The sequence below is a fragment of the Medicago truncatula genome, chromosome 6, assembly GCF_003473485.1.
Source record: "Medicago truncatula cultivar Jemalong A17 chromosome 6, MtrunA17r5.0-ANR, whole genome shotgun sequence".
In the NCBI taxonomy this organism is placed as follows: domain Eukaryota; kingdom Viridiplantae; phylum Streptophyta; class Magnoliopsida; order Fabales; family Fabaceae; genus Medicago; species Medicago truncatula.
The window spans coordinates 20,130,308-20,142,600 of record NC_053047.1 but is presented as its reverse complement, the minus strand read 5'-3'; the positions used below and the strand labels follow the sequence as shown (position 1 = coordinate 20,142,600).

Sequence of the window (12,293 nt, the reverse complement as noted above, 5' to 3'; positions counted from 1 at the left end):
TACGGAATTTAGTGGGTAAGAGTTTACCATTGCCACATACTTATCATCTAGGCAGGGTAAGATGAGTTGGTGGTGGTGGCTCTTTGTTGATAGGCGAAGGTGTTTCTTTGCGAATTTGGGATCGGAAATTAGGGTATTGAGGGACTTACTTTGACATCGAAGTTGTATGAGGAGCTTCACGGGAAGCCTGCACAGAATCTCTGCCACCAGTTCGAACGGGAGATCGGGCAGCGGCGGTGGGGAGAAGCAGATGAAAAGTGAACATAAGAGTGATTTTAGGGTTCTGATCAACTTGCTGTCCATCAGAAAAAAAATTGAGAAGTGATGAAAAGTGAAAGTAAGAGTGATTTTATGTTAACAAAAAAATATATTTTCATCCTATATAACTTTTTTTTTCATTTTTTATCCACGATGGACATAACTTTAACATGTCGTTGATGGACATAACTTTAACATAATAGATCGACATAATTTGTTGTTAAAAAAAAAATTGATACAATCTGTCCTAAAAAAAGATAGACATAATTTGAACATATCTTAAACATTAAAGAAAATAGATTTGACATAAATGTGAATATAAACATGCTATTTGAGACAAAAAATGAAATAGAAAATTTTCTGTAGGTGATAAACATCTTTTTTTTTTAAACCTAAAACGAAAGGATCAACATGGATATGTCAAACAGAATAAATTAAAATATCATAATATGACAAACCAAAGTTCGAGTCTCCACTTGAAAAGGTATTTATATTTAGGTTACTATACGTTTTGAAGGTAAAAAAGAAAAGGGAAAAATAAATGTTGTATGTGATAGAAAACGTTATGGGATAGGCTTACAGATATTAATAGATCAATGTATTATCAAATAACAGAAATGAGAAAAGAATCTTCTAATGTAAAGTACAGAGATTACTTGCACTGCAAGTTATTTTCCTTAAGCTCATTCATCTCATTTGTATGCTTAGTGTGTAATAGCCCCCCACAAGTCGGAGGGTGATATATATCTATCTCCAACTTGAGCATGGTACAAACGATTTTCCGAATATGTTTCTTCTATTGGATTCTCTCAAAGTAAGTTTGGCAACTCTCTCTTCATCTATCAAAAAGGTATTCATTTGGCCTACCTCCTATTGCATGTAGATGATATCATTCTTACTGTTTCTTCTGATGACTTTTGAAAGTCTCATATCACTCCTTAGCTCCGAGTTTTCTATGAATGATTTGGGATTATTGAATTATTTTTTGGGTATTATTGTCACATGTCATTCTGGTGGCTTATTTTTGTCTTAGAAAAAGAATGCAGAAGAAATTATTAAACGTGCTGGAATGGCTTCTTGTAAACCATGTCATACTCTTGTTGATACTAAACCAAAGATGAGCGCCAAAAGTAGCACCCAATTTGAAGGCCCTTCTCTATATCGCGGCCTTGCTGGCACCCTACATTACCTCACCTTCGCAAGGCCTGACATTTCTTATGTAGTGCAACATATATGTTTATTTACGCACAATCCGATGGATGATCACATGCATGCCCTTTGACGCATCCTGAAATTTATTCAGGGCACACGTAAGTATGGCCTGCAACTTACTCTTCTTCTACATCATCATTTATTGCTTACAGAGATGCAGATTGGGGAGGTTGCCCATATACCAGAAAATCCACCTCTGGTTACTGTGTATTTCTCGGTGATAACTTACTCACATGGTCCTCCAAACAGCAGCATATACTTTAACTCGTTCAAGTGCTGAAGCCGGATATCGAGGAGTTGCCAATGTGGTTTATGAATCTTGTTGCCTACGAAACCTGCTTTTGGAATTACATATCCCCATTCACAATGCTACCTTGGTTTATTATGATAATTTTAGTGCCATATATCTATCCGGAAAACCCGTCCAGCACTAGCGCACAAAACATATCTAATGGACATTCATTTTTTTCGTGAAAAAATAGCTCATAGAGACATCCGCGTCCTACATGTTCCATCACGCTATCAAATTGCAGATATCTTCACCAAGGGTCTACCATTGGTTTTATTTCAAGATTTTAGGGACAATCTCAGCGTCCGACAACCACCTGCATCATTTGCCGGGGAGTGATAGAATATGTGTTACTTAGTCATAGAATCTGTATTATTTAAAGAATAGTAATAGGTATTCATTTGTATTAATTAGTGATTCATATTGTATTCATTAGTCATTAAGAGAATGATAGCAACAAATAAATTATCTTCCTAATCTCTCCTGGGTTTCCGTCTGATTGTCCTTTGACTAAACGTTGACCTTGTGAGTGCTTGTTCCTCGATGCGGTTGATTGTTGAATCAATCTGATCGTTTTTTGTGTCCTTTGTTCTTTTAGTTCCTTTTCTTTTGATTGTGTTCTGTTCCTTTCCTTTTGTGTTCGGTTGTGAGATCACTGATTTCCTCTTACGATTTCATTTTGGTTGGATCTAATTATGAAGGGGTTTTAGTCTCTTGTGCGTTGAATTTTTTGATGATTCTATCCTTCAATTCATCAGATCTAGCTGTCTGCTACCTTGGTGTTTATGGGTCAACAACATCTTAAATGAGAAGATATTATCCAGTTGAAGAGTGGTTCATATGGAGGCGACATATGTTGGGCTTTATAATCATACTTTTCAATTCTCTTAATAATAAGATTATGGAAGATAGGATCAGTGCTAAAGTCAAACAAAGCTTTCAAGATTGGAAATTATGCTTTACACAAAATTCAAAAAATCAATGGTACATGTTTCATCATAATATACATGATTTTGAAAATTGGTATCCCAATTTAAAGGGGATTAGATCATTAGTGTCTGAGCATTACTTTCCTCTAATACTATCACATGTTCTGAAGTCTAGAAGATTTGGTGGGATTTTTCATTTCTTTGACTTGAACATAAGAAGATTTGTTAGGATTGCTCAGTTATATGGAGTCAACTATCAGCTGCTTTATAAGGAATGGTCTTTACGGTTGAGAGAATCACTTTCAACTTATGCAAACAAAGTTCATAGCACTTCTGTTCATTGCTGTTTGTGTGTGTTGTTTCACATATACCATGGAAAATTTCAATGTTGATATTAATGATTCACCAAATGCATCCTCAGCTGGATCCTCTGATTTGTCACAAGAGGCTTTGCTTGAGCTGTGCTTTGTTGGGAAGCTGTTGACGGACAAGCCGGTGCGGTTCCAATTCATGCAGGAGAGGCTCTCAAAACTTTGGCGTCCTGGCCAAGGTGTTACCATTGAACAAGTTGAAGAGAACAAATTTATATTCCAATGGGATATGGAAAAAATCCTATAAGAAGGGCCATGGACGTTTGATGGCTTTCTGCTGGTGCTTAGGAAGGTCAACATTGGCGAAGCTATTGCTGACATAGTCCTAGATGAGGTTGAAATATGGGCTCAGGTATTTAATATCCCATTTGGTTTTATGCATGAGGACCTGGCGTATCTGGTTGGATGTCATATGGGGTGCTATGTCTCATATCATATCAATAATTATTTTGGACCCTGGCGGATGTACATGCGCATTCGTGTGGCTCTGAATGTCAATGAGCCGTTGAAGACATGTATGGTGTTTGAGAAAGAAGACGGTAATGTTGTCAATCTGTCATTTAAATATGAGAAACTTGTTGTATTTTGTTATTGCTGTGGTATCTTGGGACATACTGATCAATATTGTCCTAAGAGACTAGAACCTGATTTTGTGGATGGTGTGCAACTTTAGGGCAAGTTCTTGAATCCGAGTAATCATTCCGTTGGCGGAGGCGTAACTGTGAATAAATGGTTGCGTGGTGGTAGGATGGCTGGTCGTGGTGGTCGTACTGATGGAGGAAGAGGTACTGGTAATAGTAATGGAGTTGCTGATGTTAATGCAAGTCCTTTCAATGTGGTGGTGATGGGCCCTTCCAGCGAGCATGCCCTGTTTGGAAGAGTTAAAATCATACGTGGTAGGGGCTTTACTTTTCACAGGTTAGTCACAAATGTTATTGGTCCTAATGGGGGAGGTGAAGGTCAGTGGGTTCCTTTTATTCTGAACAATACAAACATTCAAAACCAAGTCACTATCAGAAGGCTAGTTAATGGTATGGCTGCTGCTAATGCTAGAGGTGCTTCTGCAAGTTCTCTGAATACTAATGCTAACCCAACACATCAGCAAACAACTCTCATGCTAACTGGGAATACAGGTAATAATTCAACAGGAAATGATGGGAAGCTGAGATTGACTAGCTGCAACCAAGTGACTAGTTCTGAATTCTCCATATCTGATGGGGCTTTGCTGAATGAAGGTGATGCTGGACAAACTTCTGAACCAGGGTGGTTGGTGTGCGCAAGTAAGAAGAAGCCGGTAATGACAAGACATATTGCTGCTGGAGCATTGGTGATAAGGGATGGCCCACGTGATTTACAGGCTGTGCAGACACAAAACATACAATGTGAAGGTAAAGGTAAAGCAAAAGAAGTATCTGGCCCTGTTGTGAAAAAGAGAATTCGGCCAAGTACAACTCAGGCAGATAATGTAAACATGGTGGCTGTACTTGAACAGGAAGCAAGTGATATGGTTCTGGACTATGTGAATGAAAGTAGTGTTGCTGAAGTGAACTCTGTAATTCTGCAAAACAACCCTTTATTTACTGAAACAATTGTAATGGCGGAGGCTGAAAATCAGCCCCGCCAGCAGCCATGAAAATAATTAGTTGGAATTGTAGGGAGTTAGGTAGTCCCCGTACAATTCCTAGTTTAAAATACCTTATCCGTGTATATAAACCGGATATCCTCTATCTTTGTGAAACTATCTCTACAAGTAATAAAATTGAGGAATTAAAGTATGTTTTGGGGTTTGAGTTCTGTTTTACTGTGAATAAACAAGGTTAGAGTGGTGGTCTTGTTTTGTACTGGAATTCGTCGGTTAACTGCTCAATTTCTAATTACTCTAATAATCACATTGATGCTGAGATAACAGATATTAATACGGGTAAGTGGCGTCTTACTGGATATTATGGTTTCCCTAATAATGGCAGAAGACGGGAGGCATGGAATTTTTTGAAACAACTTTCAAGTGTTTCGAATTTACACTGTGTATAATAGGGGACTTCAATGATATTCTTTCTCCTCATGAAAAGAAGGGTAATAATGAAAGGGCGAATTGGCTTATCAATGGTTTTAGAAATGCTGTTTGTGATTCTGAGCTGGCTGATGTACATATCAGAAGGTTACCTTTATACATGGTTTAAAAGTCTTGGCACCACCAGAGCTGTTGAGGAACGTCTTAACCGTGCTTTTGCTACTGAGAGTTGGCAGATTCAGTACCCTGATGCAGTTCTAGAGAATCTTCCAGCACCTTCTTCAGATCACTACGCTATTATGCTCTCATGTGAGCCGATATCCAATAACAGAAGAGTGTTGCCTCGGTTCAAATTTGAGAACGCCTGGTTAGCTGATCCCGGCTTTAGCAGTTTTGTCACTGATAAGTGGAGTTCCTATGGAGTTTGCCCGATTGTTGATAAGTTGGAATATTGCGCTTCTGATCTCACAGATTGGAGCAGAAACAATTTTCATAATTTAAAGTGTGAAATCAATACTTGTCGCCAGAAAATTGATAGAATGAGGAGTCAGGTTGATAGTGATAATATTCATCAGTTTAATGAGTTGAGGAGTCGTATGACTCAGCTGTTAATTCAAGAGGATGCTTTTTGGCGTCAAAGAGCGAAGACTCACTGGTTACGGGATGGAGACCTTAATACTAAGTTCTTCCATGCCGCGGCTTCTTCAAGACGAAAAATTAACAAAATTCATTCGTTGTTGGATCCAGATAACAACCGGATTACTGATGAAAATCAATTGTGTGATGTTGCTCGAAATTATTTTGTTGACTTGTTTCAAGAACATATTAGTGACATCGAGCCGGTCATTGAGGCTATTGAATCTTCAATCTCCATTGAAGATAACAATAACCTGTTAGCACCTTTTGTGATTTCTGAATTTAAAGAAGCTCTTTTTTCCATGAAGGTAGATAAGTGTCCGGGGCTAGACGGATTCAATCCGGGTTTTTTTCCAAAAATTTTGGGCATCTTGTGGCGAAGAATTATTCCACCAGTGTTGTCAATGGTTAGATACAGGTAGCTTCCCTCCAACTCTCAATGCGACCACCATAGCTCTTATTCCGAAAGGTGAGTCTCAAACTTCTATGAAAGACTGGAGACCTATAGCCTTATACAATGTGATTTATAAGGTGGTAGCGAAAGTGTTAGCAAATCGACTCAAAGTTGTTTTAAATAAGTGCATTTCTGATAGTCAATCTGCATTTGTTCCGGGTCGATCTATCCTAGATAATGCTATGGAAGCCATAGAGATCATTCATTATATGGAGTCGAAAGTCAAAGGTATATTGGGAGATGTTGCTCTTAAGCTTGATATAAGTAAAACGTATGACATAATTGATTGGAGTTATTTGAAAAGGGTTATGATAAAAATGGGTTTTTCTGATAGATGGATAAATTGGATTATGAGTCTATTCACTTTACCGTCGTCTCTTTGTGATGAGATTGAAAAGATGATGAATTCATTCTGCTGGGGTCATTCAGGAGCTCAAAATAAAGGTATCCATTGGATTTCATGGGACAGGTTATCTATGCACAAAAAAGATGGAGGCATGGGATTCAAGAGTTTAGGGACTTTAATCTTGCTATGCTTGGTAAGCAGGGGTGGAGAATTATGACCAATCCTCAAACACTTATAGCTAGAATGTACAAAGCAAGATATTTTCCGCATAGTAATTTTTTTGAAGCAACCTTGGGGCATAAACCAAGTTTTGTGTGAAGTATTTGTAATGCTAAATTTATCCTTAGAGCGGGAAGCAGATGGAAGATAGGTGATGGGTCCTCAATTCCAATTTGGAATAATAACTGGCTTGTTGGTAATGGATACCTTACACTTCAAAATCACGGTTCAACACCTTTTGATAATCTCAAAGTTTCAGATTGTATTATTCCGGAAGCTAAAGCTTGAAATGTTCCTTTCTTACTTTCTATTTTTGATCAACATATAGTGAATCAGGTGATGAATACGCCTTTGTATCCCTCAGTTCATGATGATAGACTTGTTTGGACGAAGGAAAATAATGGTGAGTATTCTGTTAGAAGTGCATATAAAATGTGTATGCAAGAATTACTTGATGTCAATCATTTTAAGGCACAAGGCCACTGGGATCTGATATGGAAACTTAAAATTCCTCCCAAAGCGAAGAACTTCATATGGCGTGTTTGTCGCAACACTTTACCAACACGTTTACGCCTTAAAGACAAAGGGTTTAATTGTGATCCGACTTGTGCTTTATGCAATCTGATGGAGGAAGACAGTTTTCACCTTTTCTTTCGTTGCCCTGCTAGCTGCAATATTTGGAGCATGTGTGATTTCTTTAGTGCTGCGACTAATGTGATAAATCAAGGCCAGGATAGTGCAAGTGTTATTTTCCAATTGTTGCAGGTGTTAAATGGTGATGAGGCAGCACTGTTCTACTGCATTCTTTGGAGTATTTGGAAAGCAACGAAACAACAAGGTCTGGAATGATGTGATTGAAGCGCAGGTTGCTGTTATGGAACGTGCAAAAGTACTTTTACAAGACTGGAGAGCAGCTAAATCTTATCAGCAACATTCTTCAAGGATACAAAATACTGTTGATACTTCAAAGTGGAAGAAACCAGCTGTAGGTCGATATAAATGCAATATCGATGCCTCTTTCTCTAAGCACTTAAACAAGGTTGGTATAGGAATATGTATAAGAGATGACACAGGTACGTTTGTCTTAGCTAAAACTGAATGGTTTAGTCCGATATGTGAAGTTCATATAGGAGAAGCTCTTGGTTTATTATCTGCTCTAGAATGGGTTCACGAGCTTAATCTTGGTCCTATGGATTTTGAGATGGATGCGAAAAAGGTTGTTGATAATTTCTTATCGACAAATCATGATGCAACTGAGTTCGGAAATATCATTCAAAATTGTCAATCTCTTTTTAGGAATTATTATGAAAGCTCTAAGGTAGAGTTTGTACGGAGACAAGCAAATGAAGCAGCTCATGCTTTAGCTAAGGCGGCTACATTGTCAGCTAGTTTCCGGTTATTATTTATAATACCTGATTGTATTGAACACATATTGATTAATGAAATGCTTTAAGCTTCTTCTCTTCAAAAAAAGAAAAAGAGAATGATAGCAAATTGATGTATATAATGTACTCAGATTATCAATGAAAAGTATTCAGCTACTTTAATTCCTATACATACATGTTAATTAATATTACAATTTCTAAATTATTCTCCAAAATCCTCAACCTGGATTTACAAGCTAGTTTCAACAAATTTCTAGTCACATCATAATTTATTTTAAACATCGGAAGCATTTTCCGGGACCGAGATTTGTTGCACTCATCGGAAGCCATTTTCCGGGACCGGGATTTACTGCACTAGAGAACTCAGTCTTACACTGTAAGATATCTCAGCAATTGATTAAAGATTAGACGATTCAAAGTACACGGTCAATTTAACATAGTTAACTGATCCCAGCCATCAATTTAGACGAGATGACCAAGACACACTAATGGTTGCTTGTTTGTATTTGATTTTTCCTATTTGACCAATATCAAAATTGTTTTACTATATAGATCAATGTGCTTTTGCATATAATTTAGAAGATCATGTAATGTGTGGTGCTTGCTCATAACCTGTTTCTGCTTGTTCTTTGGTATTTCTTCTCTGTTATATCCACTGCTTAAAAAAATGGGCAAATTACAGTCACCTCCCCCAAGGTCTATCAAAATAACATTGACATCCCCTCTATTTTTAAAACTTACAATAACCTCCCTTAAGTTTTTATAAAATAGATTAACACTTCCTCTTCAAGAAGGAATAACAAAGTAGCGATGGAGATGGACTCTGATTTAGTTCAAAAATATTTTGCAATTTTAATTGCAGACAACAACGTTAGTGCAGAACACACGTCCATGACCATGTATCATAGTACTGCCATTAAAGAATAACAAACTCAGATTTGTCCACGACCTTCTTCAATGTTCTTAATATTGGACCAAATCGACCGACTTAAGTGATCGGATTAGGAATTAGCATGCTATCTGGTTCAAACAGCCCATGTCGTCGTTCTGCATATGAACCGATTATAAGCATGTAGACTCGATCTAATATTAAATAAACGATCAAAATTGACGATTTAACAAGATTCATATTCTAGTCGCTTGCTTCTAGTAACTAAACATGTGATATCTTTAACACATGCTAAAAAAATGGTGTGCATTATTATGCAATTTCAACTGATATCATCTAATTGTATGTCGTCTAACTTAACACATACCAGCAATATGATAATGAATGAATTATGACATCAGGTGTTTACCACATGCCAATTTCAGTAGAAAAAACAATTAGGGCTTAATGGTTGTTTCTCGTCGAAGTGGCGTTATTTGGAATTCAAATACGCCCGTAGTAATTATTAGCGGTTACGTCCTAAACATGTCCGTAGGCGGTTACTTAGTATAAGTAGCATTTTCCTCTATGGAAAACGGGTCACAAAGCTTACACACTCAAACTATCCCCGCGCACACACAGGCGAAACGAGTAAACAAGCGATAACGTATGAATCTGTGTACCAACCTTTTTTACATTCATTTACTTTAATGCAATTTCTAGTTTAACTCTTTAGTCTAGACTCTTTTCTTTTTCCTTTATCATTTAAATCCATTTTTAAAGCCTTTGCATCGATCCATTGAAGATAATCTCAACGGGTCTCACCCTGTTTATGGATTTCGACAGTTATATTCATATTTCGCTAGAGTAGTCACCAAACGAAATTGAACAATCAAGTACAAATGGTCTTGAGATTTGCTGGCTGATCTCGCTCACCCTCGTCATGAAACCAGTTTAGTAGTTTACCAAAATCCAGGGTAAACAACCGTGTCAGTGAAATTTGGTTCAGTGGTTTTCGAAGGGGGTGGTTTACCATCCAGAAAAATTGGTTGCACCTCCATCATTGGTTCCACAACATAATAGTGCCAACCTCTCAAAAAACACATAACAGTGCCCAGGGCCGTTCCTAGAATTTTATTATCTCTTTATTTTGTTTTTTTTCTTTCCGCTTTTCACTACCATATAATTTTTTTTAGACAACATCTAAAAATAAATCAAATAATTTATAGACACCAAAACAAAATAAAATAATGTAGAAAAGAAAAATAGCACATGCGAAATGATCAAGAATGTGTCTCACATCGGTTTTAATGATCTTGAATGCATCTTGCACGATCTTGCAATATCGTATTCAATTTTGCAACCTTTCAATCAATTCAAGAAAGTTGACATTACAATATTGAAATAATTTATTTTTTTGAAACCTTACAAAGAGAAGATTAAGATTAATTTCGGATGCTCATTTTCAACTAAAATATATATTTTTTTGTTTTGAAAATTATCCCAATTTTTTGGATAATAAATATCACCAATATTTTTAATATTAGTGAGGAACATTATCAGGAACAAAGGGCCCAAAAAATATTGTAATTTCTCCCATAATAATTTTTTTGGCACATTATTAAGAATAACCAAAAACATTTATAGGGAGGGTGTATATAGAAATCTGTCTTATACGAGGGTATATATAGCAAATCACACCAAAAGGGTCTAAAACATTAACATACTTGAGCCAAGCCTTTCATCATGTAAATATTTGGGGCCTTTCGTGAAATTTACTATATAAACCCCCAATAAATCAAAATTTCTATATACACCCCCTCAATAAAAAAATTTAGGGCTCCCTAACGACATGGGCCCTAGGCCGTCACACCCCTGGCCTATACGTGAAAAGTTGGTCGAGTTTACTTGCATGGCGTGGTTGTTGATCCCCACTTGTCGTTCTTGCTTACTTCATGTCAATTGTCTTCCTTTCAAATTATACCAGTGTTTGCATCATTACGTCGAACATTACTCCTCTCTTCTAAGCGCCGACTTAACTACTGATGGAACTTTTACGCTGTGTTCGTTCTGATTTTCTCTCTTTTCCATCGATTTTCTTCTATTTTCTTGCATTTGCTTTGATGGTGTTTTCATCACGATCTCGTTTGATTCTACATCAAATTGATGAATTTCTTCATTTTTGTTCATAATTGAAGCTTTCTTGTTTCGTACGAATTGTCAATTTTATCAATATTCGACAATCTATCTTCTTCATCGTTTTACACAAACATCCCGCAATAACAATGATGCAATTTAAAAACTTCAATCATATCCCTTTTTTATAAAATCATTATATCCTGATGAAAATAATCGGTTGTATATATGCAAATATTCGCGTGGATTCATATGCAGCTCTCACAGATATGAAAATATAAAATGCATTCATTACTTTTCAATTCTCATGTTTAAGAGAGAGAGATAGGTGATACCAAATAAATACCAATTCCATATCCAGTAAATATCTTTAAGAACATAAAATGTGTTCTCTTTAAGAACGTAATAGAATAAAATTCACTTTCTATCAGCAATGTTAACAGTACTATTAATAGTGATGTTTAATGCAATCACAAACCCTTAATTGCAAGCCATTTCTTTGCTTTCCAGTTCAGCCTTACGAATATGTTCGTCCATGTTCACCACAGCCTCGCCACCATCACCTTTCATCCGCTTCAGTGGAGGATTCAAATCAACCTCGTTAACTTCTTTCAAGACTTCTTCACTTGAATCGCAGGGTTTCGAAACTTTTGTCTTCTCATCCAACTTGGTATTTTCACTGCCTTTAGCACTTGATTCTTCAAAACTATCCTCCATCTAATCAGCCTGTAGCTGGAGTGATTCTATGACACCCATCATTTCTCTATTAACCTGTTAAAAACAGAAGTAATCAAAATAAGACCTATGTATAGAAAGACAAGACTTTTAAGGATACAAGTCCTTACCACAAATATTGCAACCAAACTCTGCAAAAACAAGAACACAGACAACAATGTATTAACTTGAATGAAAAACCTTGTCCATGGAGCTGGCTCATTGTCACACCTCACAAACAAATACCTGCAAAACCTTATAACGCTATCATAAAAATAGATTCCGTTAGGTCTCACTCAATCTACTTAGTTAAATAAATTGCAACGAATGATTATTAAAAAGAAAAAACATACTTGTTTTCCAATTTTGCACCAACATTTTTCAATTCTATATTCCCCATCGTATCTCACTCCTAGTTTAGGAGCATAAGAGGAACGTTTTTCCCTGTGGGATCTGAACGAAATA

The 12,293-nt window shown here is 36.6% G+C and overlaps 1 protein-coding gene across 1 annotated transcript; it reads left to right on the top strand.

The window, feature by feature from the left end:
- The first annotated feature begins 7,497 nt into the window (after positions 1 to 7,497).
- Positions 7,498 to 8,178, top strand: LOC120576021 (uncharacterized). Its single transcript, XM_039826981.1, has one exon. The coding sequence runs from the start codon at positions 7,498 to 7,500 to the stop codon at positions 8,176 to 8,178; it is 681 nt and encodes a 226-aa protein (XP_039682915.1).
- Positions 8,179 to 12,293: the final 4,115 nt, after the last annotated feature.